Below are 20,222 nucleotides of genomic sequence, written 5' to 3'. Positions count from 1 at the left end.
AATAATGGACTCGGCCATGGCGGGTAAGAGACGTGGAGGGAGATCGAGTTGATGATGGTTATAGTCAGTTTTTAATTATTTGAAGATAATAAAATAGTGCTGATGGTTTTACGTCCCACTAACTAAATTTACCAACACGAGGCTGACGTAAATGAGCACTTCCAACTACCATCGGTCTGGACTGGGTTCGAACCCACCAACGTGAGCTCAGAAGGCCAGTTCCCAATCGCCTGAACTACTCAGTCCGGCTGAAGATAAGATGGTGGTGGTGGTGGTGGTGGTGACTTTTGTTTTAAGAGGAAGTACAGCTAGGAGGTAGGGAACTAAACGAGGCCATAGATCTAGTTGCAAATATACGATCATGATTATTATTATTATTCGTCTATTATTATTTATTGTACCGCTTTTCCCACACCCTGTAGGATCGTGGGTGCGAACTGAGTCGCACATGTTGATTTGGCCCTGTTTTTCAGCCAGATGCCCTTCCTGACGCCAACCCTATCTGAAGGGATGTAATCACTATTGCGTGTTTATGTGGTGTGGTAGTGGGGTGTTCTATACAAAACAAATAATTTACTATAACATAATCACAATTTTATTCAAACAACTCAACACCATCTTGAAAACTACAACCAAGGAAATTACACTACAACTTTGAACAAAACACTCTTTGCTGGAAATCGATTACTCGCAAAAGGTATAACTTACGTTTTCCACATTCTCCCACCTTGCAAAAGGCAGTTTTGCAACACATCCACAAACTGAAATAAACATTCTGAAAATTATAGCCTTACACTGCACTATAAGTCTAGTTTCTTAAGTGGCCGAACGGCTCTACCACAGCGAATTCTGTTTGCACTCCTGGAGTCACTACTGGTAACATTTTTGTTGATTACAGCGGCACCTGGAGAACCACAGTGAGTCTTGAAGTCACTCCTTTTTTCAGTTCCGGAGTCACTATAGGGAATATCTTTTTTGATGGCTGCCTCTCCTCTTCGGTGTTATGAAGCATTGGTAAAATCCTTCTCCTCAAGACAGTTTATCTCTTGAGGATAAAGTCGTTGTACTGGACGAAGCAAGACACCAGTTGCCGTCTTAATCCTAACCAGACGAGTCACATTGTCTCTTCCAGGTAACAGCTCCACCATTCTTCCCAACGGCCAGTTGATTCGCTCCTTGTCATCGCTCTCCACCAAAATGATGTCTCCAACTTGGAGGGATCTCCGTTTCATTTGGCTCCGTGATCGGATAAATACCAAGTATTTTCGTTTGAAGCGATTTCTAAGGCTCTCTCGAACAGCTTATAGATAACTCCACCTGTCGTTCAAACTGCAGGGTTGAACTTGGTTTTTGTCGGTTACATTATTACCCTCTAGATTCTGTAGGAACATGGAGGGGCGTAGTGGCTCGAGTTCATCTTCTTCAGAAACATAAGATAGAGGTCGGTTGTTCATCAGATTCTCACAATCGCACAAAAGAGTACACATTTCCTCATGATTTAGACAATCTTTGCCAAATTACGACGTAGCAAATTCTTTCAAATCCGAATAAGTCTTTCCCAGAATCCTCCCCACCAGGCTGCCGTGGGAGGATTCAGTTTCCAGGTAATTTTCAGAAGCCTGCATGTCATCTCTATTTCAGTCCAATTTAATTGTTCCAGGGTTCTACGAAGTCCGGTGAAATTCGTCCCATTGTCAGAATAAATGGTATTCACTCTTCCTCTTCTTGCTACAAATCTGCGTCGAGTTTGGACATAAGCTACCGTACTAAGTGAAGTGATCAACTCCAGATGCACAGCCCGACAAACAGCACAAGTGAAAATCATAACCCATCCCTTTTCCGCACCTCGTAGAAACACAGGGCCCGCTAGGTCTGTACCAGTGATCTGGAAAGTACTCGAAGCCTTGATTTGGTCCTGTGGTAATGGAGGGAAAGGTACTTCCAAATAGTGATGGGTCGAACTAGCTCTTTTGAGGGAGCTAGCTCATTCGCTCCCGCTCCTAACTGAGAGTCGTTCAAAAGAGTCGACTCTTGGGAGCGGGAAGTAGTGATGGGTCGACCTAGCTCTTTTGAGGGAGCTAGCTCATTCGCTCCCGCTCCTAACTGAGAGTCGTTCAAAAGAGTCGACTCTTGGGAGCGGGAAGGTAGGAGCGAGCCAGGAAGTCAGAGGCCGCTCTCCGCTCCAGGTTCGTTCGTTCATTCGTTCATCCGGTTTAGGGCAGACGGCTCTTTATGACTTCCGGTCGCTCTTCATGACTTCCGGTCGCTCTGTATGACTTCCGGGAACGAACGATATAGCGCAAATAGTTTATATTTTCCACAAAAGATGGCAGCACAACGTCTAGTTCAGAAAGCTTCTCTTGAAATAAACAAATGCACTCCTGGCAACATTGGCAAATAATCTAACGATAAAGCTTTATATACAGTAACGAAGAAATGTTTAACAAATATGCAGTATTAATGGATGACATCTAATATTACTTTGCCCATGTTCTTTTCTTCTTAAAATGATGCTTTTCAAGACTGAATGCACCGTGACGAGACGTATGTTCATGATATTGGCAATACTTACACGTTAATAAATAATTGTTTAAGAATGTAATGGGATGTAAGTTACTATAGTATACACGAAGCCATGCGTTTTTTATTCAGAAGCGCCCAAAATAGCGTGATTGTACATCTTCTAGATTAATCATGACTCCCGTCTTTATTTGAAGGAGCGAGATGGTGCGAGATAGTTCACCTTTTACACAACAGATGGCAACACAATGTACAGTTTGTTGGTACGCTACTCTTGGAATAAAACAAATGTACATTGCTGCCAACATTCGCAATTAATCCGATGATAAAGTTTTATACACAGTAACGAAGAAACGTGTCACAAATATACAGTGTTGATTGATGACATCTAATATTACTTTGCCTAAGTTCCATTCTCCTTAAAATGATGTCTTTCAAGATTGAATGCACCGTACGGGACGTATGTTCGAGATATTGGCAATACTTCCGTTCGACCCCGGCAATCCAGATAAGCATAAGAAGAATCTCTATTCCTGTGCACGTAGTTTACATTTCACTCAAAAGATGTCATCAGAATATCCTCTTTCGACTGGAGCTGCAGAAAGTTTCTCACTTGACACTCCGCGTTGGGACAACAGATTCTTTCATTCATTATGCAGCGTAGGAAACATAGCTGATTAAACGCGATCTTTAACGAAAATAATGGAAACTACTATCAGCACAAATGTACATATAACCAAGTATACTACAGTACGCATATCATTTTGCCTATTTTTCGTGTACAGTATGGTCACACTATTTTTTTTTTTCAAGAACGATTAAACCGTATGAGTCGTATATGTTCGATATATTGGCATTCCTTACACTATATAAACTTACTTCTTCTTCCGCTTCGACCACTTTTCCTACACTTGTGGGTTCGCGGGTGCGAACTGTTCCGCAAATGTGGATTTGGCCCTGTTTTATAATAAGTAATAATGTTACTGGCTTTACGTCCCACCAACTACATTTACGGTTTTCGGAGACGCCGAGGTGCCAGAATTTAGCCCAGCAGGGGTTCTTTTACGTGACAGTAAATCCACCGACACAAGGCTGACGTATTTGAGCACCTTCAAATACCACCGGACTGAGCCAGGATCGAACCTGCCAAGTTGGTGTCAGTAGGCCAGCGCCTCAACCGTTTGAGTCACTCAGCCCGGCTGGCCCTGTTTTATGACCGGATGTCCTTCCTGACGCTAACCTTATGCGGAGGGATGTAATCAATATTGCGTGTTTCTATGGTGGTTGGTATTGTGGTGTGTTGTCTGAATATGAAGAGGAAAGTGTTGGGACAAACACAAATACCCAGTTCCCGAGCCAGAAGAATTACATTCCCGACTTGGCCGAGAATCGAATCCGGGACCCTCTGCAGCGAGGGCCTCAATGCTGACCATCCAGCTAAGGAGTCGGACTTCTTACAGGTCAATAAAAAATTATTTTAAAATGTACTGCGGTATACACGTTGGTATGAGTTATTTAGCCTATATTTTAAAGCCAAAACTAGTGTTATTTTCTATTTGCCTTAATTCGATTTAAAACTACGGTATATTATTTTATCCACTGTACCGTAAAACCGAAAGATTTTGGCAATATGTTAATTCATAACTACGAACTCATTTAAGAAACAGATGAGGATTTATCAGAGTATTTCTTAATTATTTCAGACAGAATAAAACTACGCCGTTTCTACTTGCCGAGTGGTATATTCAGTATTCTGGATAGCGACTGTTTGTTCGTGCTTAGTTGAGGTTAGTTAACCCGAACTTCGTGTCGTTTATTTGCTCCTAACCTACTGGATCTATACTAGGCCCTACATCCTTCATAGATTATGAGTGCATACAGGAAGTGAACAGGTAAGTATTGCTCAATAACATGTTGTTTATTTCATTTCATTGTTTCGTTACGCTGCAAGTTGCCAGAACTATGGCACAAAAACGTACCTAACAAAGAGCCCACAACCACTGCACTCAGAGCACTGACTGAATCAAAGAGGATAGAATAGAATAGAGATGAAAATGATAAATTTCGGTTCCAAGCCACTTGACGCTAGTAGTTTTAGTCTCTTTTCCGAGATAGCACCACAGTGTGCATTCTGGTGCAATACCTTAGTATTACTATCAACAGATAGCGCGGAGATTTAACATCCGGCGCAGTGACGCACATCCGGGTATGCTTACGGCTCCTCCCCCCTCCTTTCCCTGCCTCTCGCCACCCCCCCCCCTAAAGGCGATAATAATGCAGTTCTACTACTTCCATGCCCAATACATTGTAATTCATATATTTTTATTTCCAAGTACTTACTACGTTGTAAATAATGATCTGATACCCCTAGTTCGTATGGCATACTATGTTACTGAGAACATAACCACACACCTCAAAGTAGCTTCAACTTCAAATGAATGATTGACACATTAACACAAAGCTGATATTATAACAAATAAGAAATCCCTTCGAAAGCAAGACAACAGAGCACACCATATGCAAGACAATGGGGTATCACATCAATATCCAAGTACCACATGAAAATGAAAATAACAATTAAATGCACTGAGACAGGAAATATATAGAACTACATTAATAGAACCATTCAGATTTCAGCCCCTGATGTGTACTCAAACAGGAAATACAGGATTTCAGGAGGACTGGCGAAGATATATTTCAAATAAACAAGCACAAGGAACTAAGATTTACCTCACAAGCACATGAGCACTTGGAATTCAAACAACACAAATACTGTAGCATCATGGGAACTATCGATTAAAATCGATATAAGTTCGAACAAGGTTAATCGATTGGGTAAAGTCGAATTCGATGCAATTCAGCAATATTATCTCCACAATGCTTGACGTTTTATGACTAATTAATTTGTGAGAAGTGCCCCCTGATTGAGGTTAGACTTGAAATACTTTAAATACTTCACTTCGAGACAAACTGCCTTTAATTATTAACAACGCTCATTTCATGCTTACTTGCGTGCCACCTACAGAACGTGCATATAACTATTTACACGTTATGAATGACCTCCAGCGCCATCTAGAAAAAGAGACTGAAACTACTTGAAGCTAGCTACAGATTGGAACCAAAAGCCCTATTAGAGTTTCACCCCCCTGGACTGAATGCGGGAAGAGGCTAGACTGGGCTGGGCAGCCTATAAAAAAGAAAGCGGCTTCAGTACGTCACGTGATTATCTGAGGCATGGCATTGGCTAGAAATGAACGAGAGTCGATGTGACGAGCTAGCTCTTTCTTGAAGTCGCTGCTGATAAAAGAGTCGGCTCGTGCTAGCTCTCAGGGAGCAAGGAGGGAGCTAGCTCATACAAGAGTCGACTCGTAATTGAACGACTAGCTGTTGATAAAAGAGTCGGCTCGTGCTAGCTCTCAAGGAGCAAGGAGGGAGCTAGCTCGTACAAGAGTCGACTCTCATTGAGAGAGCTAGCTCTGAGCTAGCTCTCTCCAGTGAGTCGTTCAAAAGAGTTAGTTCGTTCATGAACGACCCATCACTACTTCCAAAGCTTTTGCAGACTTACGACAACAGATCACATGTCTCCGAAAAACTGCTGCCACCGTTCTTCCTCTAAGAATAAAAACCCTTTGGCGCAACAAAACAAGAAGCGTGTGTGTCCCAGCATGATTATGAAACTAATGAAATTGTTCAATCATTCTTTCAACCATTACATGTCTTGATGGAAGTACAATTGGATAGGTATATTCTGGAGTGTCGTCAGAATCAACAACTTTTGATTTCATGCGAGGAATTCCTTCGTTATCTGTGAACGCCAGCAGATTCTTCAATTGCTCCTTTATTTCTTCTTCATGAAGAGTTTCACTCTGGATAAGGAAGAACAGCTTTTCCTCAGCATACAGAAATTCTTCGCTACCAATTTCTGCAGATACACGATCCCTATGATTATATTCTCTGAATCTCAAAACCCAAGCCATAGACCTAACGATTTTAGTGTATCCAGAGAATCGTGAGCTAAGTTGCAGTAAGATTGTTTCCACAACAGTGATGTTGGCAGTTACAACTGTTTTCCTTCTTTCCCTGTTGACTCCTTCCAATACTAGTTCAGGACGTTTAGAGACCAATTCTTCTTCTTCTTTACTTTTAAACCAAGAGGGGCCCTTCCACCATCTGGATATCCAAAGCTGAGCTGGTGAACATCCTCAAGATAGCAGATCTGCTGCGTTGAGACTACCCGGAATGTGCCTCCATGAATCAGCCTTACTGTACTCGTGATTCTCATCCGATTCTCTACGAACACAGACCATTGCCCTTTGTTTTCTATCCAGGATAAGACTACTGTTGAATCAGACCAAAATACTGTGTGTATATTATCCAGATGTAAGCATCGGAGGCTCAACCGAGACATCCTAACTCCAAGGAGCGCACCCATCAGTTCGAGACGAGGTAGTGTTAGTTCCTTGAGAGGTGCCACTGTAGATTTAGCCATCGGAAAGCTCACTTTGATTTCCTTTTCATCTTCTGTCCTCATAAATATACAACAACCAAGCGTCTTTTTGCTGGCGTCGAAAAATACATGCAACGAGCTGTTATCATTCAGGAAAATAATTCTATGCATCCGGCAGTCATGCAGGTATTGTAGCTGCTAGTTCCATCGATGGAATTCTTCACAAATATCTTCTGGTAAAACCTCATCCCATCCTATTTTCCTTTGCCACGTCTTCTGTAGAATGAGTTTGGGAATAAGGGTCACTGGGGCCGAAATTCCAACCGGATCGAATATTTTCTGCACACTGGAGAGTGCCACCCTTCGGGTTACCAAACCTGTAGTTGAGTTGAAGTTGCATCCAATTTCATCTACGTCACAATACCATCGATGTCCTAAGACATTTTCAGTTATGCCAACATTACAATCTGAGGAGTTCACACATCCCCTCAAATTGAAATCTGCAGAGGACATCAACTCTTGTGCCTTTAAAATAAATGTCCCAATCTCTTCTTTTGAAACAGCTCCACTAAGACAGTTGTCCACATAAAATACATATTTCATTTTCTTTCTTTCTTTCTTTCTTGCGAACAGGCCAAACTTAGGACCACGCCAATACCACTTCACTTCCTTCTTATCATCCCTTTTTCCTTCCTCTTTCTCCACACTGCCTTCGTTCTTTCAGAATGTTGCACTCTTCTCTCTTCAGTCCATCTTCCCCCTCTGCGCTCTTTATTTTCTTCCACAATAAATTTATGTCGGAAAGTCTTTTCCTGAATTGGACTCTATCACGGCATTCTTCATCTGCAATTCCTAACCTCTTGAGTTCTTCCTTCATCTGCTTGGCATATCCCCCCTGGCTCATCAAGTAGTATACACTGACTGACAGAGCAAATGCAACACCAAGAAGGAGTGGTTCGAAAGGGATTAAAGTTGGGAAAAAAACAGAGACGGCACGGACGAATAATTGATGTTTATTTCAAACCGATATGCAGGTTACACAATGCGCACGGCATCGACTCAGTAGGATGTAGGACCACCGCGAGCGGCGATGCACGCAGAAACACGTCGAGGTACAGAGTCAATAAGAGTGCGGATGGTGTCCTGAGGGATGGTTCTCCATTCTCTGTCAACCATTTGCCACAGTTGGTCGTCCGTACGAGGCTGGGGCAGAGTTTGCAAACGGCGTCCAATGAGATCCCACACGTGTTCGATTGGTGAGAGATCCGGAGAGTACGCTGGCCACGGAAGCATCTGCACACCTCGTAGAGCCTGTTGGGAGATGCGAGCAGTGTGTGGGCGGGCATTATCCTGCTGAAACAGAGCATTGGGCAGCCCCTGAAGGTACGGGAGTGCCACCGGCCGCAGCACATGCTGCACGTAGCGGTGGGCATATAACGTGCCTTGAATACGCACTAGAGGTGACGTGGAATCATACGCAATAGCGCCCCAAACCATGATGCCGCGTTGTCTAGCGGTAGGGCGCTCCACAGTTACTGCCGGATTTGACCTTTCTCCACGCCGACGCCACACTCGTCTGCGGTGACTATCACTGACAGAACAGAAGCGTGACTCATCGGAGAACACGACGTTCCGCCATTCCCTCATCCAAGTCGCTCTAGCCCGGCACCATGCCAGGCGTGCACGTCTATGCTGTGGAGTCAATGGTAGTCTTCTGAGCGGACGCCGGGAGTGCAGGCCTCCTTCAACCAATCGACGGGAAATTGTTCTGGTCGATATTGGAACAACCAGGGTGTCTTGCACATGCTGAAGAATGGCGGTTGACGTGGCGTGCGGGGCTGCCACCGCTTGGCGGCGGATGCGCCGATCCTCGCGTGCTGACGTCACTCGGGCTGCGCCTGGACCCCTCGCACGTGCCACATGTCCCTGCGCCAACCATCTTCGCCACAGGCGCTGCACCGTGGACACATCCCTATGGGTATCGGCTGCGATTTGACGAAGCGACCAACCTGCCCTTCTCAGCCCGATCACCATACCCCTCGTAAAGTCGTCTGTCTGCTGGAAATGCCTCCGTTGACGGCGGCCTGGCATTCTTAGCTATACACGTGTCCTGTGGCACACGACAACACGTTCTACAATGACTGTCGGCTGAGAAATCACGGTACGAAGTGGGCCATTCGCCAACGCCGTGCCCCATTTATCGTTCGCTACGTGCGCAGCACAGCGGCGCATTTCACATCATGAGCATACCTCAGTGACGTCAGTCTACCCTGCAATTAGCATAAAGTTCTGACCACTCCTTCTTGGAGTTGCATTTGCTCTGTCAGTCAGTGTATTTTATTAAAACGTTTTTTTATTTAACGTTGCTGGATCCATTCTGACCAGGTGTCCGTAGAATCGCAGCCGTCTTTCTACAGTAGTACTCGTAAGCTACAGTAGTTATGTGCAGATGAAAATAAAAATGAAAATCCATAGCCTGTTTCCAGTCATTCAATCGGATCAATGATGGAATTAATGAAGCCCATATCTACCGGCGAAAGTAGGAATTGTGCCGTCTGCCAAAGCCTGTCGCACTCCTGTGGGGCAATGATTAATGACTGACAAATGAAATGACATTGGACTGTGTTGCTGGAATGAATGATGACAGGGAAAACCGGATACCTGGAGGGAAACCTGTCACGCCTCCGCTTTGTCCAGCACAAATCTCACATGAAGTGACCGGGATTTGAACCACGGAACCCAGCGGTGAGGAGCCGGCGCGCTGCTGTCTGAGCCACGGAAGCTCTTTATGTGCAGATGAAGTAATATATGTTAAAGTAGTATAGAGATCTGCAACAAACCATTGTAAAAACTGGTGGTTCGAAAATGTTCTTTCATCTTTGATATCCAATCTTTCTTAAGGAATTATTTTTGCTTTCTGATGCTGAAGTCGTTCGGTACCCCATGTCTAGCGTGTTACTCATTTTTGCCCTTATATTTCACGGCTTTATACCATTATTTCCTCTAGACACACATCCATCGTGGGCCGCCCGAATTACGACGGATGTCTCAACAGTTACAAGATATTAACATCATTCCGGGGGACACGAGAGAAACCTCCCAGAATGGTGTATTTACATGTGATACTGTCATACATCCGGGTGTCTCCTGGGCAACGGACTAGGACTGTTCCTAGACGGCTGATTCTCTTACTCCAGTAGCACTATTGCAAACTCAGTATGGTGAATAAATATTTCAAAGGGTCTTTTTCAGGACCAAAGCTAACAATCCTGTCGGTAAACATAGACGGCATTACATTGAATAAAGAGGCCATATTATAGCAAATGTGCCACACACACACGCACACATGTGACGTTCTTTGTGTTCAGTAAACTCATAGAAGTAGTACACAAAACCGACCAAAAGTACCAGGAATGCGACTTGTCGCCGAGAGACCTCATGGAAAATACGGCAGTGCCATTTTTGCAAGCCCTGGAATCAATATACTATCAACCTCCGTTTCTGAAGATGATGATATAGAACTGATATCAATAGAATTATCAAACTGTATGATAACGTCAGTTTATAAACCACCAAATGTTCCATTTCACTTCTCCCAGTCCTTTAATCTTTTAGGAAGTAAGATCCATTTTGTTATAGGTGACTTCAATAGCCACAGCTCCATTTGGGGATATAGAGATGACAACAAAGATCGACTAGCTGTTACAAATTGGGCTGAAATGAATCACTTGTCTTTAATTCATGACAGCAAGCTTCCACCGCTCTTCAATTGTGGCAGATGGAGACGCGGATACAATCCTGATCTCATATTTGTTACTGATACCATATCCCATCAATGTGTAAAGGAAGTCTGTGAACCTATTCCTGATAATCAGCACAGACCAGTTAAGTGTCAGGTGTTCTCAGCGGTTCGACCTCAAATAATACCTTTTCGAAGAAGGTACAATTTTCAGAAAGCTGACTGGGATAACTTCACCAAGAGTCTACATAAAGCGTTCTTGAACATTGATCCAAGTCCAGAATCATATGATAAGTTAACCGGTGCTATCAAGAAATGTTCATGCAAGTCAATCCCACGTGGTTGCAGAACACAGTACATACAAGGTTTAGATCCTTGTGCAGTAAAAGATCTGGAAAAGTACATTTCGCTTTTTGAAGTGGATCCTTTTAGTGAAGAAACAATACAGGCTGGCAATAAACTGATAGAGACTGTTGGTAAATTGAAAAGGGGACGTTGGATTAATTTGATGGAAGAATTGGATATGTCGCAGAGCAGCATGAAAGCCTGGAAACTACTAAAACGTTTGAATAATGACCCCACCAAGGCATCTGTTCATTATGATGTATCCCCAAATGAAATCGCCCATCAGCTCTTGTTGAATGGCAAAGTTAAACGCAGAGCTAGACCACCAAAATTTCTAAGGAACATTGAAGACGAAACCTGTGAAATATCCGAACCTCCTGTTTTTGGAGAGCTGGAAAACGCCATCAGGATGTGTAAGAACAGAAAAGCACCTGGTCTAGACGACAGTCTTATAGAGCAAATTAAACATTATGGAAATGCTACCAAAAAATGGATACTTCAACTCTTCAATAACTGCCTGGAGCGTTGTCACATTCCAAAAATCTGGAGGAAGGCCACAGTAGTTGCTATCCTTAAACCCGCTAAGGACCCTAATGGCCCTAAAAACTTTCGACCGATCTCCCTTTTGTGTCATCTCTACAGGATCTTTGAAAGAATGCTTCTTAATCGTCTTGCACCATCTGTGGAGCCTTTGTTAATCCCAGAGCAAGCTGCTTTTAGGCCAGGCATGAGCTGTAATGCACAAGTAGAAAACCTAACACAGTATATAGAAGATGGTGTTCAATCCCGAAAAATCACAGGAGTAGCGTTTGTAGACCTTTCTTGTGCCTATGACACCGTACAACATCAAATCATGTTACACAATTTGTACAGCCTTACAAAGGATTTCAAGCTTACCAGAATTGTTGCTGCCCGTTTACAGAACCGACGTTTCTTTGTTGACTTTCAGAGTAAGCGAAGTCGATGGGGAACGCAAAAGAATGGTCTTCCTCAAGGAAGTGTGCTAGCTCCCTTACTTTTCAATATATATACCAACGACCAGCCACATTCACCTCATACTAAAAGCTTCCTATTCGCTGATGATCTGGCCTTGGCTACTCAGAGTGAATGCTTTGAAATAGTAGAACTGAATGGATATTTTGTCTCGCTACTATGAGACCGATAATCTCAAACCAAACCCATCAAAAACTCAAGTATGTGCTTTCCATCTGAAGAACAAACAAGCCTTAAGGAAGCTGCAAGTGAAGTGGAAGGACAAAGTTCTAGAACATAATTACACACCGAAATACTTGGGTGTTACTTTGGATCGTTCTCTAACTTACAGAGAGCAATGTTCAAACATCAAGGCAAAGGTCTCCTCTCGAAACTCCCTGCTCCGTCAAGTGACAGGTTCAAAGTGGGGCGCCCACCCTCATACGGTAAGGACAACAGCAGGACAAGAGCAGGAAGATCAAAGGACAATATGAAGAAATGGGGCCCTCATGAAGGGCGATTAGACCCTATGTGAATGCGGCGTGGTACAAACGACAAGGCACCTTATTAATTGCCTTCTGTGCCCTGTTAAGTGCACAGAACTTGATCTGGCACAGTGCTGTTAACGTGCCGATATTTTGTAAATAACGGTTTAATTTTATGTAATATTGTAATTTCATATATTTTATCTAATTTGCATCTGTAATCTATATTGTTTTACTGACACGAATAAATAAATAAATAAATAAATAAATAAATAAATAAATAAATAAATAAATAAATAAATAAATAAATAAATAAATAAATAAATAAAATCACTCCGTGTTGACGGTTTTCACTTTACAAAAGAAAAGTTTTTATTACGTCCTCCTATTCAGTACATGTATCCATCTTTTGATGGAATGATTTTAATGAAACATGTTTCGGTTCATTTTGAGCCATCATCAGTGAAAAAATATTAAAAACTACATGAATTGATGTTAAAAGAGTAACATTAAAACCTTAATACCTTCAAATACCTCGTATTGTTTTAGATTTTTCATGTTTCACTTATTTTTATATATTCTTTCTCACTGTGTTTTAATGCCACTCTTTTAACATCAATTCATGTAGTTTTTAACATGTTTTCACTGAAGATGGCTCAAAATGAGCCGAAACATGTTTGATTAAAATCACTCCATCAAAAGATGGATACATGTGTTGAATAGGAGGACGTAATAATAAAAACTTATCTTTTGTAAAGTATCTTAGCAATGCTGTTATAGATGAAAGCACTGGATAAGATAAACTGGGAAGAACAGATTTATTTACTCACCCGGCTACTAATAAAATTCTGAGACAAGACGAAGACAACTTTTCGACTCTTCTCTAAAGATGCAATGACATTGGTGTCTATTGCCGCACCCAGAGTAAAGTCCCGATCGTGTAAACACAGTCGATATCCTTCAGGCCCCTTCTCTAAGTTTGGAAGCAGCTCTTCAACAATCCACTTGAGGTTATTACCACTGAAACATATTACATCGAATGTGACTAACAGGACCAACATTTAATTAACAGGATCATGATTTGTATTCATTTCATCTAGGCTACAATTTGTCTGTAAATTCATATTTATTATTGTGCCCTTTTTCAACAAAATCAGAAAATATCTCTATGAAAATATTTTGAATGGTTTAGTGCACATTGCGATCTTTGTGTTTTAATTTTTTGACTGAAATATGTAGATTGCTTTACATGTTAAAGAAAAAAAATCGCTTAATTTTTACGGTACTTCTTCAATATTTATTGTACTACTGTATACAAATTGTCTACATTTCATAATTTAAAAGAACCTATAACAGTAATTTTAATCGACTAGATCGGCGTTTCCCATAAACTGGTTGCAAGGCACCTTCCTGTCGCCTGGTAAAGAGATATCATCCAACTTCACTAATTACTGCTTAGCCAGACTCTTACACGGGACGTTGAGAGACAGTTAACAGCATTTTGGAAAAACTGTCCCCAGCTAAGGTTTATTGTTGAGCAGAGAATGTATGGTGCAACGTCTTCATAGTTCATTATTTCGTAAATAACGGCCAGCCATCCTTCACCTTCTATTACAATCTACATGACGTTTATACAGTTATTAATACGAAGCGTTTATTTATGAAGTTGAATTGTCTCTAATTGTTCATATTTGAAACTGAATCCTTATGTAAGTATGTGATGGCAAATACCCTCAACTGACAAATTCTACTAAATACAGGGACATAATATTTTTTCGGGGGATTCTCACTCGCCCAGTCGCCTGCGCTGCGAGTCTTTCCCCCGCCAAGCACTTTGTCGTAATGCGGCCAGCGCGTGTTCTCGCACAAGATTTCCTGTATTTTTTGTAGGTATTATGTGTAGGCTACACACACGCTCAAGTAATGAAAAACGCATTGGAACAACACACCGAGCACTAAACACGTGAACACTTGACTAAATTGAACCTTACGCTGATAAAGCTCTCAGTAGACTGCATAGGACGGGAGCTTGTGGCGCCGAAAAGCGCATAACGCCAAAGTGCTTGGCGGGAGATAACAATGACATTTACAATAAGATACAAAAGTTGAAAACTAGAAAAGCGGCTGGAATTGAACAGATTTCTGGGGATATACTAAAGATAATGGGTTGGGATATAGTACCATATCTGAAGTACTTATTTGATTATTGTTTGGTCGGAGGAGCTATACCAGATGAATGGAGACTTGCTATAGTAGCCCCTGTGTATAAAGGAAAGGGTGATAGACATAAAGCTGAAAATTACAGGCCAGTAAGTTTGACATGCATTGTATGTAAGCTTTGGGAAGGCATTCTTTCTGATTATATTAGACATGTTTGCGAAATTAATAACTGGTTCGATAGAAGGCAATTCGGTTTTAGGAAAGGTTATTCCACTGAAGCTCAACTTGTAGGATTCCAGCAAGATATAGCAGATATCTTGGATTCTGGAGGTCAAATGGACTGTATCGCGATTGACCTGTCTAAAGCATTTGATAGGGTGGATCATGGGAGACTACTGGCAAAAAATGAGTGCAATTGGACTAGACAAAAGAGTGACTGAATGGGTTGCTATATTTCTAGAAAATAGATCTCACAGAATTAGGGTAGGTGAAGCTTTATCTGACCCTGTAATAATTAAGAGGGGAATTCCTCAAGGGAGTATTATCGGACCTTTATGTTTTCTTATATATATAAATGATATGAGTAAAGGAGTGGAATCGGAGGTAAGGCTTTTTGCGGATGATGTTATAAATGATAAATAAGTTACAAGATTGTGAGCTACTGCAGCGTGACCTCGAAAATGTTGTGAGATGGACAGCAGGCAATGGTATGATGATAAACGGGATTAAAAGTCAGGTTGTGAGTTTCACAAATAGGAAGAGTCCTCTCAGTTTTAATTACTGCGTTGATGGGGTGAAAGTTCCTTTTGGGGATCATTGTAAGTATCTAGGTGTTAATATAAGGAAAGATCTTCATTGGGGTAATCACATAAATGGGATTGTAAATAAAGGGTACAGATCTCTGCACATGGTTATGAGGGTGTTTAGGGGTTGTATTAAGGATGTAAAGGAGAGTGCATATAAGTCTCTGGTAAGACCCCAACTAGAGTATGGTTCCAGTGTATGGGACCCTCACCAGTATTACCTGATTCAAGAACTGGAAAAAATCCAAAGAAAAGCAGCTCGATTTGTTCTGGGTGATTTCCGACAAAAGAGTAGCGTTACAAAAATGTTGCAATGTTTGGGTTGGGAAGAATTGAGAGAAAGAAGAAGAGCTGCTCGACTAAGTGGTATGTTCCGAGCTGTCAGCGGAGAGTTGGCGTGGAATGACATTAGTAGACGAATAAGTTTGAATGGCGTTTATAAAAGTAGGAAAGATCACAATATGAAGGTAAAGTTGGAATTCAAGAGGACAAACTGGGGCAAATATTCATTTATAGGAAGGGGAGTTAGGGATTGGAATAACTTACCAAGGGAGACATTCAATAAATTTCCAGTTTCTTTGAAATCATTTAGGAAAAGGCTAGGAAAGCAACAGATAGGGAATCTGCCACCTGGGCGACTGCCCTAAATGCAGATCAGGATTGATTGATTGATTGATTGATTGATTGAAGACAGGCTCGCAGTGCAGGCAACTGGGCGAGTGAGAATCCCCCAAATAGATAAAATAATGTACCTGTACTTAGGTATTGTTCAAGAGAGCAGGCCTGGAAGAATCGCGTTACTTATGCTTGTAACACAATAACGCCTGGGATATTTGTATTACGCAGGATGTAAATAATAATAATAATAATAATAATAATAATAATAATAATAATAATAATAATAATAATAATAATAATAATAATAATAATAATAATAATAATTTTGTGTGGCTACTTCTAGCTGGTACAGCCCTTGTAAGGCAGACCCTCAAATGAGGGTGCGCAGCATCTGTCGTGTGTAGGAACTGCGTGCTTTTGAAGTGAAGGATAGTCTTGTGTGTGAGTTGCAGGAATGCAGCCCCCAAGCCAGGCGAAGTAACCATTTAAGATTAAAATCTCCGCCCCGGCCGGGAATCGAACCCGGGGACCTCTGAAACTTAGGCGACTACGCTGCTTATTCAGCCAAGGAGCTGGACATATAACAAATTGTAGATTGCAAATGTATGGAGTAACCGCCTCTGTGGTGTAGTGGTTAGTGTGAGTAGCTGCCACCCCCGGAGGCCCGGGTTCGATTCCCGGCTCTGCCACGAAATTTGAAAAGTGGTACGAGGGCCGGAACGGGGTCCACTCAGCCTCGGGAGGTCAACTGAGTAGAGGTGGGTTCGATTCCCACCTCAGTCATCCTGGAAGTGGTTTTCCGTGGTTTTCCACTTCTCTTCCAGGCAAATGATGGGATGGTACCTAACTTAAGGCCACGGGCGCTTCCTTCCCTCTTTCTTGTCTATCCATTCCAACCTTCCCATCCCCCCCCCCGCAAGGCCCCTGTTCAGCATAGCAGGAGAGGCCACCTGGGCGAGGTACTGGTCATACTCCCCAGTTGTATCCACCGACTCAGAGTCTGAAGCTCCAGGACACTGCCCTTGAAGCGATAGAGGTGGGATCCCTCGCTGAGTCTGAGGGAAAAACCGACCCTGGAGAGTAAACAGATTAAGGAGAAGAAGAAGTAGTATGGAGTAATATACCTTCACTTGAGCTATGGGATAGTTGTCTGGAGTTGTGTAGCAAATGCATATTTGGAACATCTTTTTCCTGCAAAATAGAGCTGTAAGGATCATTTATCGCATTCCGAATCGAAGTGCATGCAAACATTTTATACCCCAAAAGTCAAGGGAAGGGGAGTCTAGTATCGTGTAGGCTATCCTCTAGCTCGCTCAAGTGCGGCAACTCGTCGTGGTATCGAGTGGAAGAAACACATATGGAGAGATTCTGACCCACAGCATTCTGCTATTTGCAGTTGCAAGGTTTTTAGGTGTGAACGGACCTCACCACCACGTCTCATAAATGCTGACAGGTTTCACATCAGGTGAACGAATTAGATACCGCATTCATTGAATCTCTCCAGAACGCTTTCCGAACCAATTCTGGACAACTTGAGTCCAATGACACGGTGCGTTATCCTCCTGGAATATCTCAAAATCGTAGGGGTACGTGAAGTCCATGAAGGGCTACAAGTGGTCACCAAGCTGTTCAACGTAGCAGTTACTGGTCATTTACCTATTCAGACGGATCAGGTGGATTCAGCCCATGTCACCCGAATACTCCCCACACCGTCCGGCTCCATGGCTAAATGGTTAGTGTAGTGGCCTTTGGTCACAGGGGTCCCGGGTTTGATTCCCGGCAGGGTCGGGAATTGTAACCTTAATTGGTTAATTTCGCTGGCACGGGGGCTGGGTGTATGTGTCGTCTTCATCATCATTTCATCCTCATTACGAGACGCAGGTCGCCTACGAGAGTCAAATCAAAAGACCTGCATCTGGCGAGCCGAACATGTCCTCGGACACTCCCGGCACTAAAAGCCAGACGCCATTTCATTTCATTTAAGCCTACTCCCTACACCATTATGGAGTTAATTACTTTTAACAATCTTACATTTAAAGCACTCTTTAAAAATATGTTAATTAGGTCTAATAATTTTTAGAAGAGACTTCATTGAGCATAGGTGTCTTTTTGGTGACAACAGTTTGTCTACGAGTAAAGTAGTGCCTTCGCAAGAAGTTATTGCCTATTATATTCTTAAGTAGAACTGAACGTTTACCTGTAAGACAGGCAGCGTCGTCAGTAGCATGCTGTAGATCTGGGCAGCAAGATTTCTCTCAGGAAAATGACTTGAATACCCCTCAAATTTAGCATGATAGAGAAGCGTAGATTGAAGACGGAGATTCGATTTTTATATCGACCGACCGACCAACCAACCAACCAGCCAGCCAGCCATCTGCATTTAGGGCAGTCGCCCACGTGACAGATTCCTTATTTCTTGTTTTCCTAGCCTTTTCTTAAATGGTTGCAAAGAAATTGGAAATATCTTGAACATCTCTCTTGGTAAGTTATTCCAATCCCTAACTCCCCTCCCTATAAACGAATATATGCCCCAGTTTGTCCTCTTGAATTCAAACTTATTCGTCTACTGATGTCATTCCACGCCATCTCTCCACTGACAGCTCGGAACATATCACTTAGTGGAGCAGTTCGTCTTCTTTCTCCCAAGTCTTCCCAGCCCAATCATTGCAAAATTTTTGTAACGCTACTCTTTCGTCGGAAATCACCCAAAACAAATCGAGCTGCTTTTCTTAGGATTTTTTCCAGTTCTTGAATCAAGTAATCCTGGTGAGGGTCCCATACACTGGAACCATACTCTAGCTGGTTTCTTAACAGAGACTTATGCCCTCCCCTATAATCCTTACTACAGCCCCTAAATATTCTCATAACCATGTGCAGAGATCTGTACCCTTTATTTACAATCATATTTATGTGATTACCCCAATAAAGAACTTACAATGATTCCCAAAAGAACTTTCATCCCATCAACACATTAATTAAAACTGAGAGGACTTTTCCTATTTGTGAAACTCACAACCTGACTTTTAACCCCGTTTATCATCATACCATTGCCCACTGACCATCTCACAACATTATCGAGGTCATTTTGCAGTTGCTCACAATATTATAACTTATTTATTACTCTGTACAGAATAACATAGTCTTAAAAAAGTCTTACAGTAAGTATCTCTGACTCCACTTCTTTGCACATATCATTGATGTAATAAGAAAACATAAAGGTCCAATAATACTGCTTTGAGGAATTCCCCTCTTAATTATTACAGGGTCAGAAAAAGCTTCGCCTACTCTAATTCTCTGAGATCTATTTTCTAGAAATATAGCCACCCGTTCAGTTACTCCTTTGTCAAGTCTCACTGCACTCATTTTTGCCAGTAGTCTCCCATGATCTACCCTATCAAATGCCTTAGATAGATCAATCGCGATATGGTCCAATTTAACTCCTGAATCCGGGATATCTGCTATATCTTGCTGGAATCCTACAAATTGAGCTTCAGTGGAATAACTTTTCCTAAACCCAAACTGCCTTCTATCAAACCAGTTATTAATTTCACAAACATGTCTAATATGATCAGGAAGAATGCTTTCCCAAAATTTACATGCAATGCATGTCAAACTGACTGGCCTGTAATTTTTAGCTTTATGTCTATCACCTTTTCCTTTATACACAGGGGCTACTATACCAACTCTCCATTCATTTGGTATAGCTCCTTCATGCAAACTATAATCAAATAAGTACTATGGTGCTATATCCCAGCCCATTGTCTTTAGTATATCCCCTGAAACCTTACCAATTCCAGCTAATTTTCTAGTTTTCAACTTTTGTATCTTACTGTAAATGTCATTGTTGTCATTAAGTAAATTTTAATAATTCTTTAGTAATAGTCACCTCCTCTATCTGGACATTATCCTTGTAACCAACAGTATTTACATACTGCTGACTGAATACTTCTGCCTTTTGAAGATCCTCGCATACACACTCCCCTTGTTCATTAATGATTCCTGGAATGTCCTTCTTGGAAACTGTTTCTGCCTTAAAGTACCTATACATATTCTTCTATTTTTCACTAAAATTTGTATGGCCGCCAATTATGCTTGCCATAATGTTATCCTTAGCTGACTTCTTTGCTAGATTC

General features: G+C 42.0%; 1 protein-coding gene across 1 annotated transcript in view; it reads right to left on the bottom strand.

Moving 5' to 3' along the window:
• Nucleotides 1–20,222, bottom strand: part of LOC136874103 (toll-like receptor 13) — a 79,321-nt gene that overhangs the window by 25,483 nt on the left and 33,616 nt on the right. The window contains exon 4 of the mRNA XM_067147655.2: nucleotides 13,339–13,528. Within this exon, the coding sequence (XP_067003756.2) occupies nucleotides 13,339–13,528 (190 nt within the window). The remainder of the gene's footprint in view (nucleotides 1–13,338; nucleotides 13,529–20,222) is intronic.

The sequence above is a fragment of the Anabrus simplex genome, chromosome 5, assembly GCF_040414725.1.
Source record: "Anabrus simplex isolate iqAnaSimp1 chromosome 5, ASM4041472v1, whole genome shotgun sequence".
Classification (NCBI taxonomy): domain Eukaryota; kingdom Metazoa; phylum Arthropoda; class Insecta; order Orthoptera; family Tettigoniidae; genus Anabrus; species Anabrus simplex.
This window is presented reverse-complemented; position numbering and strand designations above follow the sequence as displayed.